General features: G+C 27.8%; 1 protein-coding gene across 1 annotated transcript in view; it reads left to right on the forward strand.

Annotated features, from left to right (window-relative positions):
* The window catches only part of LOC107443694 (fasciclin 1), a 264,168-nt gene that overhangs the window by 155,157 nt on the left and 87,888 nt on the right, over window positions 1–21,123 (forward strand). The window contains exon 3 of the mRNA XM_016057640.3: window positions 1,729–1,835. Coding sequence (XP_015913126.1) covers window positions 1,729–1,835 — 107 coding nt within the window. The remainder of the gene's footprint in view (window positions 1–1,728; window positions 1,836–21,123) is intronic.

Here is a 21,123-nt window from a genome sequence, read left to right on the forward strand (position 1 = left end):
TGAAAAATATTCAATAAAAATGAATAATGAGTGATTTTTATGAATAACTTGTTTATATGTATTTTAAAAAATAAACATTAATCAGAGTTTAAGGCGAGGAAATTAAATTCCACGCCAGCTCTAAAAATAAATGTTTTTGTATATTTTGTGCTAAAATTAATTATTGATTTTATAATTTTGCACAAATTAATTTCTTGAAAAATGATATTTTCTAAATTCCAATTATAATAGTTCTCTAAAATTTTTTAACAATATTGAGAGTGCAAATTTACTATTAACAATAAATTTCCGATTACATTTCGGCAATCAAACAAAATCCACTTCTCAAAAGTTTTTGAGAAGTATGTATTTATTGATAGATTTGGGAATCTTGTTTGCAAAACAATAATGTAGTAAAGCGTACCCACCCACAAGAGCTAGCTGTTGACCAGGGACATGGTTAAGACTACGGTTAAAATGGTTAAGACTACGCAATTTATATACTAACGGCGATACTAATAACTAAATATTAAATTTAAACAATACTTTCAAATTTTTCCAACGAATATTCCTCATATTGCGATTGGCAGGGTGTTAGGTCCATGTCCAAGAGATTATGAGTTCAACCTCCTCCAGTGTAGTAATGGTGACTGGTGCACTCCTTCAAGTTCCCATAACAAATTGCACCTCTGGAGACATTGAATTGGATATTGAGCGTTCTCTGGTTCAGGCCATAATTATGATCTGTGGGTGAATGAATGGATGTATGAATGGATCCGCCATACGAAATGGGATGTGACGTGTGTGAGTGGTTAAAGTCTTATTCTTGGCCATAAATGGAGCCACTGAAAAACAAGAACCGCATCATCTGCTTTAAATTCGCTTGGTTTAACCAAGCAGGCATGCTGATGTTGTCAAGAGGCATTAGAAACAACAACAAATAAATTGAAATAGTGTAAAACAAAAAAATAGGGTTAATAATTTATAATCTCATTCTAATAAATGAGGGTTTTAATTACTCCAATCTTTTAAAAGTAATTTAATTTTTTTTCTGGATAAATATTAAAATGAGCGTTTTTTTTTTTTTTGTTCTTTTACGTTTATATCCAAATATTCGCAGTCGCAAGTATCACAGATTTTGGGTTTCAAAACTACATTTCAGAAAAGTTAATGCCAAATAAAGCTGCAAATTACAGAAAATTACTATGCAGTATATTTATAAACTAAAAGAAGAATTACTACAATGAAAAGAAAATTACCAAATTTCATCATATAATTGTTGGAAACCTTGTTTCGGAAATAATTACTTTACAGTTGCTAGGTTGTCTAAAATTTGGTTTCATTTGCAGAGCGTAACTATTCGCGTTAACTAAGTCATTCAATCAGCCATAAATCATCAGCTAATCTTGATTCTTTTTTAGTTAAATCTTCAAACATAAATGATAAAAATGTGATTTTCTATTTTCTGCCGCATATTAAAATTCTTTATTTTATGTTTTACGGGTGCACATTTTTGAAATATAAACGTTATTTGTAATATAAAGTTTTTTTGAAAATTTAATTTATATCTACTGGTATTCTTACCTTAAAATTTATAAAAATTATAGACATTGGAAAAAACATAGGAATTCAAAAAAAATATAATAATTTGACAAAAGTAACGTAATTATTTTTAAAGTCAATACTACATAATTTCAATATTTATATTTATTTCACATATAGCTGATATTTTATTTATTTATTTTACAGTAAATATGTTTGCTCCTAAATCCATGTTTCCCTTCCGAAAAGCTCCTTATCTGGCCGGAGTGGCTCCACTCTACTTGAAAATCAAAGAAGATGAAAATAGGCCTAAGGTATGTTGAAAAATTATGTTGCATTTAAAAACTAATTAAAACAAATAATTATAAGTTTTACATTTGTGTTATGATTAACTTAACTAAATAAATATAGTATATGTAATATATCTAAATTAACTAAATAAATTATAGGGACCCGAAAATAAAGTTTTGGCGCATTTTTCAGCTCGTTGTGTACTTCAACGTCGTGCCAAAAGCATTATAGTGCTAAAGTGACTTGTTTACTAATAAATATTTAAACCTTTTTTTTAATTTGCAAATAGAGTTGAAACGCCCAGCTAAATATTAGAAAAGGTACATATTTGTAAATATTTTCTTTTTGAGCTTATATATATTTATCTAAGTGCATAGGATGTTCGTAAATAGGAGAATTTTTAAATTTAAATCCAGTAATTTTGATCGTGGACTTGCATAGATGATGTAGACAAAAAATGGGAAAAATTAATGATTTAGGGAGGGAGGTACCGCTTTACTCATCATACTTATCTGTTATTGCACCACAGGATATATGTTTATTCCCTTTAGCAAATGCATTTATTTGTTGTTCAAAATGCCACCACTAGGTATTGTGTTAAAAAACCAATCGCTTTTTATCAAACTGGCATTAAAGATTGACACACTAAGGGGGCAAAATGCTCTTAATATCAATTCTGATTACATTATCGGTTAAAAGTTTAAAAAACAAGAAATACCTGTTTCTATTTGATGTAAAGAATGACATTTTCCATTCTACGTAATATATGAGTATATAACATATAACAGATGAAGCACTGTTAAAGATATTTGTAATTGTATGTAATATTGTCTTCCTCCTCTAAAGTTACAGTAAGTTAGAGTTAGTTCCTCCAAGAAGTATTTGTTATTTGAAATTCAAGTTAGCGTTATAAAGATCAAGAAAACGCGAACTGAAAATACCTTAATCTAATGAAATTATTTGTGTATTTTTGCTTGAAAATACTATTTCAATTACTTATAAAATGTGTACAATCTAAAATAAATTGCATCTTTTTTCATTTAATATTATTTCAAACACATCCCGAAGAAAAGAAATATTTCTCAAATAGTCAGATTATCTGCAATTCATATGAAATCAAATATTTTATCAGCAATCGCTTGTTTGATTAATTTGCAGTTATCATCAATGTTTGAAAATAAAAATTGTGTGTTGTAATCTCATATATTTACGAAATTACGCATTATGATTAATTTTATTATCTTTTGAAAAATACATAAAATAACATTTGCGGATAAGATCGTTGATATTTCAGCAGTGCCATCTACTAGGCAATCATGTAACTACTAAAATAAAACTTGACCTGTTCCTGCACAAGTTTCTACGATTTTTCTCAAACTCTTGAAATCAAGTATTTATCTAAATGCTAATTCAAAACTGAATATAGCAATAAATACACTGAGATAAAATTTCAATATTCTTCTTTTTTGTTGTTATATTATCCATAGTGATGTTTACTTTATAAATTAAATATTGATGTTTTCGATAACTCTGAAAAAATGGTATCTCACAAATGCAATAAAAAGGAGTTCTAAGTTATCCAGTAAATGTCCTCGAATTAAAATTTGTATGAGAACTTGTGGATTTTATCAGCTAATTCAAGAATAAGCAATGACTTAATACTGTTTTTCTGATATGTATCTCGAATTTGTTGGTTATTCCCCTATATTTATGTATAAGAAAATTTTGCAATGCAGTTCTCAAATGAATATACTTAGTAAAATTACGTTTCAAATTTTTATCGTAGTAATCAATAGCTTAAAAACAATTTCTATTGAAAAAAATTTTTTTGTCGACCTTATTAAATTCGAATGCAATATTCGATTCTAATTCAATACTTGATTAGAATGCAATACTTGATTCGCATGCAATGTTATTACTTGTTATTTAAAAATGCGAGTTGAAACATTCTCTTAACTGCTTCTAAGTTTTAATTTCAAACGGTGGTTTTTTTTAATAAATAAAGAAAATTTCGTTGCAAAAAAATTGCAAGTTGCGCAAATCCTGAAATATTGAACTGAGCTGAACCTGCATAATTTTTATGTAATTTCACAGAAAAAGTAAAGTCAGTGTTTTGCTGTACATTATATTAAGAGACAAGCTAATTTTAGAGTTTCAATTTTTTTTTCCTTAATACTAGTTAAAAAAATCTTGAACTGCAAGCAAATGTAATCAAGATAAAAAAAATTGATCAAATTCATTTAAATATTTGTTATATGTTTATTTTTCTGGAGAAAATTTTTACAAACAATTCTAATTACTTCAAATTTGACCTCATTCCAAATTAAAAGTTTTATTTCACATTATTATTCTAAATTCATAAAAATCAATGTCCAGGGGCATGTTTTCCATTACTTTTTGAACTGTTTTATGCAAAAGTTGAAGGTGCTATTTTTTTAATACTCAGATGGAATGCCTGATAATGACCTGATTTGCACTACAATCAGAATAATGTAAAATTTCACACGGCACCTAGCGTGCCTTTTCAATCTTAATCTGCTTTCAGAGCTAAAAACTAAAAGCTACTTGTTTGACCTTCCTGAAGATTTTCGCCTGTGAAATATAAAAGTAAAAAACAATAATTCTGTTTTATATTGCCCTAGAATAAAATAAATTTACAATGTATGGGTCTGAGTAACAAATTTGAAACGAAATTTATGTGTATAAAATGACTTGTATGAATTGTAAAAATGTAATTGTATACATGAATATAAATATCAAAAAATTCCAATATACACTGTGATAAAAAGTATAGTCGAAAGTATAGTATAGTTGGTAAAATGTACTGTGTTTCTTGCTCTATGGGAAAACGAAAAAGTTTGGAAACGTTTACCAAAGCGATTTGGCAATTATTTTGGTAAAATTGAGAATAAAATATGGTTCCAAAATATGTGATAAAATTTGATAGTTTTATCATTATACCTCAGAGTATTGCATAAAAACCGTTTACTTAGTTAAATTAACTTTTCAGTTTCATATTTTTTCTAAATGAGTGGTAATAAGTGCTATAAATTTGTGAACTGCATTTTCGGTAAACTGTTAACATAAAAATGGAAAAATTAAGAAATGAATGATTTAAATACCGTTCATTAATTTTTTTGCTACCTTTTTTTTTCCTTTTTTTTTACTAAAAATGCTTTTACCATAGAGGAATGTAATTTTACCAGAATTTTTCTTCGTGTATCAATATGTAAATGCACTAAAACATGAATACTGGGAAAGGACTGATTTAGGAGCGTTTATTGATATCAAACTATTGATATCATGTTTTCGACCTAAATATTTCCTATAAGTAATTATATTTTGAAAGATACCAAACACTAAATGCTTGCATTGGAGTTTGAACTTTAAAAAAAACTGCAGTGGAATGTGACACATTGCTTCATGTGGCAAAATTTACAACGTAATAAAGACTCTTTAAAAATTATTTTTAGGAATTCTATTTTTATGGGAACTACGTGTTTTCTGCAAGTCGAATCTTTAAAATGGCTCGGTACATTGAAAAATGTACCAAGCAACGGTAACTGTTCAAAATTATCAAAAAAATAAGGTTGTAAGGAGGAAAATGTGCTAAATTTTTAAGTTTTCTTTATAACACTTTAAAAATTAACTTCATATCTGTTTACACGGAACTAATATTTTTAGCTCTAGTTATTTTCTACACACGTCGTTCTTTAAAATTGCCTTTGAAATGTAATTTTCCTGTTTTCATTTATTTTCAAAATGGATAATAGAATTTTAATTTATATAAAAGGGAAGGTCGCTAATTTTTTTTAACTTTACAAGGAGCATTTTCATATGAGAGATTTAGTATGAGGGCATTCTAATACTTGACAGTGTGTCAAAAACAGTAACAAAAGCCAACGGCATGAATCATGAGTTGATAGAGATCAGAGCAAAGTAATACAAAATTAAAGTACTGTGCTTGTTGAGAATGTAATGTGGGGTAAAAATCCCTTGACTAGTTAATTGTGGGACTTGGTAGGTCTCACAATTAACTCATACTCTTTATGAAGTGTTTTGAGAGTTTTGATCTTGGGACAAAAAATCCCATCCCTCCATTAAGGTAATTTTTAACTACAAAAATTAACGGAAAAACAAGCTCCATTTGCTCTTCAAAAGTCATCCAAGATATGCTTCATGGGATTCAAATCTGAAGAACTGACTGACTATAAATATTTTTTAATTATCTTAGGCTTCAATTCGATTTTGTAGTGACGCGTAGTGTCATTCATTAAAATAAACTGCTGTATTGCGACATTATTGCTAAATATAGGGCACTAAGATATCAATTCTACAAACTCAGAGAATTCAGGGTACATTCCTGATAATGTAAATCCCAAGAACTGGTGCAAGTGATATCAACCTTTGACGCAAATACAGTAGGTCTATGAGCTCTCTTCATCGATGGAATGCCTAAAAGTTCCCATATGAAGAGAACTAGATTCACAGTATCATAAGCATCATGGAAGTGGGCCACTATAGAGGTCGATGTATTATGGTGTGGGCTGGTATGAGGTTAAGCAGCCCAGGAAGATCCCCGGAGATCTTATATCCCGATGTCAGAGTCGATGTGTTCAAATATGGCGTTCACACTAAAGATGAAAGCTTACAACCACACAGGCTTGAACCGGAAGAAGAAAACTTTGAATCTTAAGGTCAAAGAATTATGTATTCAATCGGATCTCTAGACATGAATCTAATCGAAAATATCTTGCTTATTTATGGAAGAGCAATAGCAGCTCATCACATTCTTCAAGGTACTAAAAACTTCCTTACAGGAGAAGTCAGATTTGTCCTCTCCTAAATTTTTCAACGTACCGAATATGAGTTCGTTGTGACACCTGCATAGCTTTCCGGGAGTTTCGTACCTAATATTAAAGTTTCTAAGAAAGGAATTTCGCTACATCGTATTAGATTAATTTTTCTGTGATTAATTTTGCCATGATACAGTGCTGACGTAAAATAATCGCCAGTGGTAGGTAAAATAATTTCAGTGGTGACGTAAGATATTCTCAGCGGATCATGGGCTAGAGTCCCCTTGCCAGCAGGTTAACCGTGGGAAGTTTTCGCGGCTTTTCTTTTCATGTAACGCAAATTCCGGTTAGTTCCATCAAAAAGTCCTTCAAAGATCAATTTCCTCCGATACTTGAACCAGAAATTCCCTTGTCTTCTGAATTGTGACTCAAAATTGTATCGGCCGTTTAACGACGGTTATAAAATAAAATATTTTGTCGGATAAAATTTATGAACTAAAGAATTTTATAGCACCCATCATTTTCCCATCTTCTTAAATGTATTATCTCCAAATTTTAAACTTACATTTCATTTGGTGATTTACTGAAAAGAGCAGTTAAGAGGGTAATATGAAACTCGTAATTCAATAAATAACCGTTGTTCATTAATATAATGACTGAATATGCTAAAAATATTCAAAATAATTCTACCATGTTACCTTTTAAAAGCACTTATACAATAAATTAAGCTTATGCAATTTTAATTGTCAGTATTCTGCCATTAATAACGTAGTAGAAATATTTCTAGTACATAAATAACTCCTACTAAATAAAAAATTTTAATGGTTTTGGCGATTTCAAAATGACGAAGATATATTTAAAATCTTTTAAGCCCCATGCAGTATATTTAAAAACTCAAAAGATTTTTAGTGGATTCTTTGATAAATGGCATTTATTCTCATTGGCATTGTGCCAATTAAAACTATCGAATATCAATAGTTGTGATATATTCTCGTTTGAATGCGTTTGTTAAATTAGTATTTTACTCGATGATGAATAATTACATTTCCAATTCCAAATAATTTGTTTGGAGAAAAAATATTGATTTTTTTGTGCCAGTGCATGGTATGATTTGTTCATTACATTTCAAAAAGTTTAAAATCTGTTAACGAAGCACTAGTATTTATGTAGTATGATTATTAAAATAAAGAATTACTTATTCTAAAATTTATATGACATAGGTAATATTTTTATTATTTTAGAATGGGTGAATTAAATATGAATATGTGCATTAAATACTTTTTAATGTCAAATCATTTGGAACCGGTCAAAAAATTCGTTTTAAATAGTTCCTCGTTTTACACCACAATCAGTTTTTATTAAATAAAAGGATTGAGATTCCATCGCATTAATTTGACTAAATGTTTCTGTGAAACATGAAAACAAAGACGTATTAAACATAAATATGTTTTTTTTTAAATTCTAAATAAAAAGGTAACAATTTCTTTTTATACAAAGGAAAATACAATTGCTTTTTATTTTATTGGTTTGCAGTTAATACTTGAACTCCAGAAAGAGAAAAAAAATCTTTATTTATGTTTGTTTTGGTTTTTGATTTGCAGTATATTTTTTTCTATTGTACTATATTAAACAATACTTTCACGTCTCCTTAAGAAATAAGAAAATGTTTTAAAGCCACTTAATGCCTATTAAAGCTTTTTGGAAAGTATCCATGATGGCAATTTCCCTATCTTCTTTAAAGTGCGAAAATTCGTTGTTATTGCCCTGTTCCTCGTTAGATACATATTGTTGATACAGATTCATCAATTTTTTAATCATATAAATAAACTTTTGTGTAAAGAAAAACTGTATCATTTCTAAAACCAAAAAAGCTTTTTAGTTTCAGATTTTTTTTCTTATTTAGCTTCTTGCTTCCATGGTAGACGGACTCCAATTTCTGGAATTAATAAATGATTTTTATGCAGAATTCTATTTTAAACTGCGTGTTTAATCAATCAGACTTCTATTATCTGTTAATTTTGTGAATATAACAAAATTCTGAATTTTGCTAATCTCCTATTTTAAATTTATTAACATCAGATCCCCTATATTTTTAATTTGTCCAAGTTGTCAAAATTTACTTAAGTGACTTTCATCTAGCGGCAATATGTCTAAATGCATTTAAAAAGAAAACTAAAAATATATGAGCATTAAAAAAAAAACATTACACAAAAAATAGGGAATTAACAGAGTTCGATCACTTCTTTTTTTAACGCTTTTTATAATAGTTAAGGCTTTATATTTAACTTTTTAATGACGTTTTTTACTAGTTAGAGAAAATAAAAACGCTATTCAACCTTTTTCAGAAATAATTATATTTTTGTAGCCCATATGTACTGCAGATATTAGGAATTTTTTAAATTTTTTTTTACAAACTACTTCTATGAAACCTTTTTTGTATCTTTAATTTAAAATTTTATGAGAGGAAAGTTTTCTAAATATATTATTGAAGATAGTAAAGATATTATTAGAGATAGTATATTTCCTTAGGTTATTAATTCAAGAATGAATATTTAAAATAAATAGGATTATTTAAATGTTTATAAATATAACAATAAATGCACTCATGGACAAAAAAATTAGGGCACCAAGAGGGAGTCGTCAAAATGAAACGAAATTTTACATACGTAATGACTACTTTGATATAAGTAAATTATTAGAAAAAACGATAATCCTTGATTTTCTAATCATTTACTTAAATCAAAGTAGTCATTATGTATGTAAAATTTCATTTCATTTTGACGATTCCTTCTTGGTGCGCTAATTTTTTATCCGTGAGTGTAATATAATGAAAAATCCATTCTAGTAACAAAAAAATCCAATAAAACTGTGCTGAACTGTGCCAATATTTCAACTATTTTCTACACGTCTGTGTCACACGTATGTACAAAGTTGAATATTAAATATATAATTCTCAAAATGAATGATTTCTAACATTCCTACTAGACTTGTCAAGATTTATAACGGTAATTTGAACATGTTAATATTTATTTACTACGTATTGCATTGTCAGGGAATTTTGTCATTTTTATTGAGAAAAAAAATAATAACTTTATTAACTCACGCTAAATTTTTAATTTAGCAAGCGTTTTCGCTAAAGCAACAAAACTAAAAAAAAAATTTAAGCACTAAAAAAAGTGCGCTTTAACTTATTCACAGAATTTTCTAAAAAGAAAATATCGATCCATCTTGAACTGTCTACTTTGAGGGTTCTTTGGGTAAAACCACTTACCAAATCAGAAGATAGGTAGAGTTCAGATTCGATGAGAAAGCAAATATTAGACACCTTTTCCTTCCCATAAGAATTCTTTTTCATTCTTATACTCAAACCATGGTTGACAGTTCTGTATTTCTTTCGGAAAAATCGTTATTGTTACTGAAACTGCTATCTTTTGGTAACATAATGTTTAAATAATATATTAGAAACATTATTTAACATTCTTATGCTTACATCTTAAAATTTAATTTAGTTAGACCTTTATAATGTGGTAGAATGTAATGTAATGTTTTATGTTCTTCCGAGAAAGTTACTGTTCTAATCTACTAGTATTTAAGTGACAAACTATTAAGAAATCTGAAAGTTTTGTTTTAAATATTATTGGATGAAAATTTTAGAAAATTGAAAAATCAACAAAATTTGCCCACACTAATTCAAAATGACAAAAACTTAAAAACTTTATAAACTTGAAAAAATCTATAGTATTACGTACAAGTTGCGTATAAAATGTTCAGCGAAAGTGAAGTAATTTAAATGCATGTTCTTTACTTATATTTTAACTACAAAATATTAAAAAAGTTAAAACTCACACTGTAAAAACATCTGTTAAATTTAGCAACAAACAAAAACTGTCAGCTAGTGTGCCAGTAAAAAACAGTTTATTTCGCAGAAAAATACTGTCATTAAAAAGTAGACACCTGTTTTTTAAGCAGATAAGTATCATTATTTTAACTAACTCTATAAAATACCTATGTCAGCATTATGAGATGTGCGAGCCGAGAATAGCATCCATGCGACCAGTCCACACTGGGACTCAAACCTGGACCTCATTGGTCCTCATAATCCATATAACTTAGTTCCTTGAGCTACTACAGCTCTAATGTGTCAGCGCGGGAAAAAATCTTAAATTGTTTTTATCTTAAAAGTTTTTCTCATTTAATTATTATTTAAGTGTAAACATTTTATAATTATTGTTAAAAAATAATAGTAGCCTACTCGCATAAAGTTATCTGTCAACTTAACAAGCTAAGAAGTTATATCAAAAGAATTATAATAATCACGAAGAGTATCAATTTTACAATAAAGTCGAATCGCAGCTTTATTCATACGATGTTCAAAACCATAAAATAATTGCTGAAATATAAGAGCAGGTGCAGATAACGATCATAGAATGATTTAAACAAAGGTAGATTTATCCTACGCTAAGCAAAACTGTATGGCAAAAAATGGAATTTGAAAAGACGGTTTTTATCCCTTTATTACTAGAATAAAAGAAATAGCCTGGTTGGTAGGGCGCTGGATTCACGTTCGTGGGAAAATGAGTTCGAATTCAGGTGGCAAAAGATTTCCCTTGTAGTAAATGGTGATTAGTGTACCTTAAACCTGTTGGGTCACGAGGTCATCCATATTATGTCTCTGGACCAAATTATGCCTCTGGAAGTACTGGATAGGAGATTGATCGTTTTGAGATTCAGGTCAAAATTTGAATCTGTGCATGAATGGATGTATGAATGGGTCCTCTTTATAAACGGGTGTGGCGTATGGGTGTGGCAAAAGTCGAATTCTTGTCACTAGATGGTGCCACTGAAAAACAAGAACATTCGCACCCTTAGTGACTTAATAACCTATGACAGGGGTGGCGAACCTTTATACACCAACGTGCCATTTTTTTGAAAAATTGTTTAATGATGTCAAATAATTTTGACTTCGTGATTATTGGGAAAATAATAATACTAAATACTATCAACTCAAAACTCTTTATTTACATTTAAAAAAAATACATTTTGCAATGTCTCAATTATAGGCGCAATTCAACTTAAAGTAACATCAGTGTGACTTCTGTTGCTGCAGATTAGATGACAAATAACTTATATTAGGTTGTAAGATGTTAGTTTAAGCAAGACTGTTAATTTTTTTTTGCTAGTTACTTATTGTTAACTTGTTTTTATGATTATTAATTGTTTTTTTACCATTAATTGTTAATTTTTTTATTAATAGTTGTTTATTATTTTGTTTGTTTTCGTGAATTTTAATTTAATTGTTACATATGCTTCATAATGTAATTGTGTAATAACAATTCATAGTGTTATGCATTTGTGTAATAACAATTCATAGTGTAATACAATTGCGTATATTGCGTATAGTGTATAACAATTGCGATCGGTGGGGTGCCCAAAATATTGTGTCACGTACCATAAATGGCACGCGTGCCATTGGTTCGCCATCCCTGACTTATGACAACAACAACAATGGCTACGATAAAAAACAGAAGAAAAAAAACATTTTGTCAACAAAACAGCTTCAAATATACACAAAAAGTCTGTGAAAAGAATGGGAATTTTTTACAGTGCGCTGTGTTGTCTATCTTAGATATTTCGTATATTTCAAGATCAACCTTTCTTGCTTATTACATACCAACTCTGTTGACAACATTTTTAACTGGAATACTTATTTTAAGCAATAGCGGGAGATAATAACTAGTTCCTCGGGCAAATATCTTCTTTTTAAAGGAACTAACTCAAACAAGATATGCTGCAGCAAACAAACAAACGTGACGCATAGAAAAAAAAATTCATGTTACTATGTAAACACATTAGATAAATATTACGTGATTTACCATGGAAGATAAACTTGTTGCATAATACATAATAAAGTAGCACGTTTTCTTCAAATTTACTTGTAATGGTGTTTTTATTGATTAAAAATCTCTTGTGAATCAACTTAGAAAAAATTTAATCAAAATTACTAGTAATTACGCTGGAAACATTCAGGAAACTTTTGAAGTAAATATAACTGCCAAATAAAGTCTTTACAGTGAAATTTTACTTTTACGCTAAATTATGCACAGTCATGGCTGTTGTATAAAAAAGTTAGACTGGCATTAAAATGTTACCTCTGTTTCTCAGTTTTATTCAAAGTCGCAAGAATACATTTTCCTTTGGAAACAAGTTGATAAATGGAGGAGGAAATTTTAACGTTAAATTTTTGCTTGCTTTTCTAATTTGTTTATGAATATTTCAATGAATTAAGTAATAAATTACATGGATGAATACGAAGAATACATACCAACCAACTAAGCGGGTAACACTAACATTTAAAAACGGTATTAAATAACTACCTCTACGTAATTTATCAGAATGTAAAATTATAAAGATTTTTTTTAAAAAAAGTATATACTATTTTAACATAATTTTATTTATTTATCTTTTATGTATAACTTGCTTTGAACGACAACAACAAGAAAAATTAAAAGACCTAAAATATAACCACTTACGCAATGTGTAGAAAATGTCATTAAAATTTTGGCTTTGCTCTCTAGATTATTATATTATTTTCATTTATTGGATGAAAATTAATTGAAATTCGTGGAAAAGTAAGAAAACAATTTTTCTGTTTAACAAATTACATGATATTTCTTCTTTAAACATAAAACTTTCTTTAAAATTACAAGTTTGGTGATTTATGAATAAATCGCAAATAATAATTTAGAAAGTCCGGGTTCTTGAAGCGAAACGCTTCGAGGAAAAAGAAATTAAAAAAAACTCTAAAAAGGTTCAGAAAATTTTGCTTTATGAACACTTGGTTGCGTCCTAATGATTTTTGCCCAAAACAGACGTCAGTATTCAAAATAAATGAGATGAGAGTTTTTTAATTGAATACAAAGAGGAAAAACGTGAAAATTCCCGCGTGAAATGGAAAAAAAAGATTATTTAGAAGAAAAGGCATTTAAATCGATAGCATTAAATTTGAAGAATATATAATTTGTTACGCGATATTCTGTTTTCCGATAATTACATTATTTCTCCTTCGAATTGCTTTCATTTGCTTCAAAGAGAGATTTTTTTTTAGATTCGAAGAAGAAACATTTTATTAAAATTATAAATGAAAGCTTAATTTAGAATGTAATAAAACTACACAGGTCTCTATTTAGAAAGATCTAAGCAAATTTCCAATTTTGTAAGAGAGTTTATATTGATGTCTTATTAATCTTTTCATATGTTTTAAAAAGAAATAAAATTTGGAAATCAGCTCCAACTAACAAGTTTAATCAAAAAATGTTTGACAAGCAGTACCTTTTTTAAATGCTTAAATTTCTCTTTTTCAAAATTAATGCTTAACGCATTTATGACAAAAAAATATCTATATTTCTTGCTTTAAAGTTTTAAATCAGTACAGACTTTATATCATTGCATTTATTGGTTTAATGTTTGACTACAAGGCTAGGCCATAGTATTACTGTCTAAATAAACTGCATTTATAAATTACACATGATTTTTAAATTATTAATGAGCATTAGAGTTTGAATAATAGCTCAAAATAGTTTGACTTTAATGAGTTGCTTATTATTTAATAAAGAGAAGTTTTTTTTTTAATCTTTTTTTCCAATATCTATGTGATATATTTATTTTAGACTTTACAACCTAAAATTATTATGCTCTTTATTCTTTGAAACTTATAATTAAAAATAATTCGATTTTGTAAAATAAAAGGAAAAATAATTAAAGTTTTGTTAGAAAATTTTTTTTGTAAAATCATCTTCAAGAAAAATTCAAATAGAGATGAGTAAAGATTCTTCGGTTTGTGCTCCCGGTTGTCTAGACATGAACAAGAAAAATAAATCGTAGTTGAAAACTTTATATTGTAGACTACTCTTTAGACGTAATTATTTTTTTAAAATTCTATATCAGAATATATTCCCTATATATTTCAAATAAAGTCAGATTCGTATAAAAAAAAATCTTTATTTAAAATAAAAAAAACATGGTTTTGAGACTGGTTTTGAATCCTATTTTAATGTTAGCTATATATTATTCATTATATTATTAAGTATTCTACTATACTTCCGAACCAAAATCACAATCATCCTATAGTAATCTGTGCATAAATATTAAATGTCATAAAAGAAATTGGAAAGCTACTTTTAAAAATTACTACTTATCTTACCCTAAATTTCACTAAAGAATTTGCTTAATGCAAAAAAATTATTTTATAAATAATTAAATGAGCTAAAACTCTTCTTAACATTATCAAAATTTACTCTTCAATCAAATACATGAAAAAGCCATAATTTTTAGACAAATTTTGAGGAGAATTGCCATTGTAAGTTGCTTACTTACAAGTAATTTATGTACAAATTGAAAGAAGGCTAAGTATAAATATTGAATGTCAAACTTATGTGGAAAAATAAATTTTTGTGACTAAAAATGAAATTAAATTTCATTTTTAGTTTTCTTTAGGAATCTTGGCCACTAATGATTCCAACAATAAATCGTGAATTTATGCCACTCGTGGTATTAAATGACACGTGACAAGGTTTGAAAAAAAAATTCTTCTCTATTAACAGCTATCATAGGTTGATTCAAAAACAAGTAAGATTTTTGGTAATGTTATAACATTTTCTAGGGAGCCTATAAATGTTAACATATCTTGCTGTTGAGAACATAGACTATTGAAGTCTATGATGTTGAAGAGATTGATTTTTTCTTTGAAAGTGCATGAGTGTGAAGAAATGTAAAGAGATAGCCAAAACTAAATAGCAAATTAAGTTCTACATGTTAATGATATTAATTGAATTTTAAAAGAAATATCAATATTAGTTGAAACGTTTTTAAAAGAAAACAAAAAACACCGCAATAAGTAACAAATTTTGAATTGTCTTCATACACTTAATTTACCTACTACAAAATAAATTAAATACATCAAGAAATAATTGAATCAATTTTATTTTATTGCTTACCACAAAGTCTGTCCGCTTTAAAATATTTTACTTTGGAATGATCATAATGAACTAACGTTAATATTAAACTCAAATATTTCCAAAAAACCGTTCATTCAATTTCCGTTACAAGCAAATGATAATTTAAACAGAAAATATAGTTTGAAATCAAAGTACAACCGCCTGGTTAATTTTTTAACCGAAGACTAGACATCCGAAAATAATAAATCGTAATTTAACTGGCTAAGTAATCAAAAAGGGTTCGCCATCTCTAGTTTGAACTATGTATATTGTACCACACTGAGGAAAAAAAACTGTATAAGGTATTTTTCTTTCTATACATGTTATTGTCATTCTCTAATAGCATTATCATGCATTAAATTTTAAAATCAATTTTTAAATAATTTAGGAGTAAAAGTTTATAATTTTCATGGTTTTTTATTAGATATATCATTCATGTACATGAACATACGTGTTTCGTTTTATGTTTGAAACTCATACAATCTGATACACGATTCTTTAAAAATTAACTTGTAATTATTTTATGAAATATAAAGATTTGTAATCCAACTGAATAGTAATGTGAAAATAATTTATCATCTTCTTTGTTTTATGTTATATTTTAATTGGATTCCTGATTTTAAAAACTGAAAATGTATTTACTTTTTAAAGTTTTATAAAATTAGTGCACAATCTACACAGGTGAACAAAAATATTTTAAAGTAAGCCCCACACATTTTTAATAAAGCTATTTTCAATTGATTTAATATTTTGTAATTAAATGTTTATAATATATTACATAACTGCAAACTGTCAGGGAAAACTCAAATATTTTTCTTAGAATAGTATGCAAAATCAAAATAGACCCGAAATCATTTAAACTAGTTTTAATAAAATTGCAGTTATTTTTGAAATCTTAAACTAAACTTTCTAATAGAAGGCTTAGAAGTTGAATTTTAAAGTAAGACTTTTAATTTATACAAAAACAAAGCAATGATTTTAGTTCTTTCTTTCTTTTGATTTAAAAGAACCCATTTAAATCAATCCAATTTTCTTCATTTTGATATCACAATGACATTTCCTTTTTTAATTTCCTTTTGAAAAACTGAAATTGGTTTCATTCTTTTCTTTTTCTCTAATATAAAAACAACACTTTATTTCAATAGATCCATGACAAACTTCATTTCATTTCATTTCATTTTAATGGCTTTTGTTAATATGCATAAAATCTACAAGATTTCCCTTTTTGGCATTCTAATGGAAAACAATAGTAGCAAACGGAAAAGGCAAAATAATCAGTTTTTCTGCAGGTGGCAACAAAATGATTTTCCTCAAAAGGGGAAAAAAGATGATTAATCATCATTTAGGGACCTTGATTGAGACGGAATTCCCTTACTCATTGCTCTCGATTTAGGAATGATTAATTTTTGTCAGTGGTAAGGTTACTTCCTGTTGCTGAGAAAGGGATAATTTCTCTTTTGTCCCTTTTTTGTCTTTTCAATTCATTAGAGATATTCCACAAATAAATGTTCTTTTTTTCACTGTGATTGTTATTGTATTAAAATTTGCAACCAGATCTTTTCGGAAATAATAAAAATTTTAATTTCAAAGATAGAGAAATCTTTTGATATATTAAAAAGCATTTTCAGAAATAAAAGTTGCTTCTAATTTGTTTTTCTTCTACCTTTTTTTAATATCAACTTTAAAAGTAATAAATTAAAAATATGTTAATTTATAAAATTTGAATTTAGTGGTGATGTAATTCTCAAAAACAATACAACTGCTTTTATTTAAATTTTAGACTTTATAATTTTAAATTGCCTATTTTAACATAAAATAGAAAGTTGTGTGCGTTACAAGTCAAATGTTTTTCGATAGTTTTTAATCTTTAGAACAATAAAATAAACATATTTTTGCTGGTAAAAAATAAACAATAAAATAAATATGTAAAACAAATTTATATTTTTTTCATTTATTCAACTGACCGGAATTTTTTTAAAAATTATAGACTTTATAATTTAAAATTACATAATTTAACATGAAATAGAAAGTTGTATAAGCGCACTTCAATTGTTTTTCAATAGATTTTTTTAATTGTTATAACAATAAAATAAATATATTTTTGCAAGGAACTAATTATCTTTAAACCACAAATTTTAAATAGTATTCAGGATTTTGATGGATATGACTGATATCAAAAAATATGAATATTAAATAGATATGGCGAAATATGCAAAAAAAACATTAAAAATTCGACCCATTTCTCAGTATAAAACTAAAACATATTAAGAATTAAAACATTAACATTTTTGAAGAAAAAAAATTGAAATCTAAAAAAATGGGCATTCTACCCTTCTGAAATTGTCATTATATTTGTCCAAAAAATATATGGCTCATAGAGCAAATAAATGTTAAATTAGTATGTAAATTACTAGATTAAAAACTTCTTTCACTTCAAAAACATACAAATTGGAAATAACAGTCGACTAGTTTCAAGTGCTCAAAATCAAGTGCCCATTTTCTAGATTTGCCAGACGTGAATGAGAAGAAACAAAAGTTATTTATTAAGTTACCAACGATAAACTGAACGATAAAGGTGAGATACAAAACAAGTTAAACACAGTAGCTTTAATCTGCTACTGCGATTTTTCTAGTTTTTTTTTTCTCTCCTTCACTTTTCCATTTTTCTCAGACAACTTAACACTTTGTATTTCAAATCAGTGTCGTTTCTTCTCATTCGCGTCTAGCAAGTCTTGAAAATGGGAGCCAGTTTTTGAGAGCTTGAAACATGTCAACGGTTCCTTCCAATTTGGATATTTTTGCAGTAAAAGGGGTTTGTAATCTAGTAATATATTACTGATTCAGTTTCCTTGGATTACTTATTTAACTAGCATGTAAATGCTTAAATGTAACATAAAATTTCAGTTGCAAATTGCGGCTTTATCTCAAATTATTTTTAGAGTCAAACATTTGTATCCATTGAAAAAAAAGGTATTTTTCTTGAAATAAAATTTTCTGCATATTTTGTTACTCGAAATATTGTCAACACTACTAGTTAATTTGGATGTTTTAGGTATCATTCCAGAATCGTTATGATTATATGCTAGTTCTAGAAAATCCGAACATTTAATTAAAAGTTACTAGGAGTGAAAGGAATTTGTTTTCTTTTGTTATTATTTTACATGCAACATTTTAATATCTGCTCTGACCTATTCTTGTTCTATACCAAATTCTCAGGAAGTATTAACGGGAATATATTACGTTTCCCCGAAAAGCAATTCATAGTAAGAATAATACATTTCATGTCGCTTATAGGCTTCGTATATTTCCATTAGATACTACACAGGGCATTTGTTGCAATTATTTTTTCCCTGTACAAACACGTAATTAGCTATTTCATTGCAAATAATTGGTCCCTAAGTACTGCAATACATCTATTCCAACAGAACTTATCTATCAAATCGAAACACAATTGCTTTGCGGGACACAAATATCTTTTCAAAACAACTATTTCAAGTGAAAAAATATATATTTAACTGCTATTAAATTCAATTAATGACTCAAGCACTTTTGGCTAAGGAAAAACGCGTTTCTTGAACGAAGTTTCTTGAAATGTAATGATTAATAAATTTAATATAAAAATTTTATTCATCAAGATTTTTTTTTTTAGAGTATTATTTTTAATTTTTTTTATAAAGTATCTGATCAATCGACTTATACAACCCATTTCAATAAAATAAGCACAATATACAGATATTTTCTTAGAAAAATTAACCGAGTTCAGCCCAAACATTTCAGGCATCGTCTAAACTGGGATTTCTTAGCTCAAAACTGTTTACTGGTTTTACCTCATGTACTTTTCACATATCTTCTTACTACTTTCGAATTAAATAAGCATACAAAAATCTATTGGATCCGTAATTAAGTGTAAATATAATTTCGGCTTTCATCAGATATATTTTTAAATTGGGCTTGGCCTAAAAACAATTCCAATGAATTTCAAGTTCCAGATCAAAAATGATCCTGAGTGTATTTTAACATCTCTACTCCCACAGTTTGTTTTACACTTGAATATTCATAATACTCTCTTAGATACAAATTTCTGAGACAAGACAAGAAAACTAGATGCATATTTAAAAAACATATTTAAAGAGCTTTAATTCTATCAAAATAAAACGTATTTATAACTTATGCTATAAAATTTTAATAAATTTTCCTTTTTTTAAAATCGCTCGTAATCTGTTTTACCGTAACAATTGGTGTGAAATTTTTTTTCAGTAACTCGTTTTTTAATTATCATTGTAGCTCAAGTAAATATCTATCAACAGTAAGTAAAGAAGAAAAGTGATAATTAAAATATTATTTAAATTTACATTTGTAGTAAAGAGAAATTGGGGAAATCAAAATAGATGCAGACAGCTACGAATGTCATGACGCAAAGACCACTTCAAGTCACCATAGAACATTTTACCATGCTTCAACACAAAATTAAAGTCGCAAATTTGTCATTGCTGGCCATTATGATTTGTCTTTGCTATTGCTCCATAATGTGTATTTATTCATCTACGCTATTACACCTTAATGTGTGTTTATTAATTTACGCTATTGCCCCATAATGTACATTTATTCATTTTGGAGAAGTTTTACCTCATTTGCCATTTCAATTTTCAATAATCTGACACAGACATTGAGTCACATTTTCAGATGAAAATGTGAGATATCAGGACACAAAGACCACTTCAAGTCACCATGAAACATTTTACCAAGCTTCAACACAAAACTAAAGTTGAAAATTTGTCATCGCTGGCTATTATGATTTGTCTTTGCTATTGCTCCATAATGTGCATTTATTCATCTACGCTATTACACCATAATGTGTGTTTATTAATTTACGCTATTGCCCCATAATGTACATTTATTCATTATGGAGAAGTTTTACCTCATTTGCCATTTCAATTTTCAATAATCTGACACAGACATTGAGTCACATTTTCAGATGAAAATGTGAGATATCAGGACACAAAGACCACTTCAAGTCACCATGAAATATTTTACCAAGCTTCAACACAAAACTAAAGTTGAAAATTTGTCATCGCTGGCTATTATGATTTGTCTTTGCTATTGCTCCATAATGTGCATTTATTCATCTACGCTATTACACCATAATGTGTGTTTATTAATTTACGCTATTGCACCATAATGTGCATTTATTCATTTTGGAGAAGTTTTACCTCATTTGCCATTTCAAGTTTCAATAATCTGACACAAACATTGAGTCACATTTTCAGATGAAAATACTATGAATTTCATTTCAGTGATATACACCTCAGATATTACGAATGATCACCACATTCTGAGAGTATGCTAACTTCGATCTTATCCACTAACCCTTAGCGAATAAAAACAGCAATAACAGTAAACTCATTGCTTTAATCATTTCTTAAATGATTCCTGGGCGTGTTTTTTAGCATGATAATGTTCGAGTTTCACGTTAAAGAAAGAGTTAGCAAATTAATATTAAGTACAGTCTGCAGTGAATTATC

The sequence above is a fragment of the Parasteatoda tepidariorum genome, chromosome X1 (genome assembly GCF_043381705.1).
Source record: "Parasteatoda tepidariorum isolate YZ-2023 chromosome X1, CAS_Ptep_4.0, whole genome shotgun sequence".
Classification (NCBI taxonomy): Eukaryota; Metazoa; Arthropoda; class Arachnida; order Araneae; family Theridiidae; genus Parasteatoda; species Parasteatoda tepidariorum.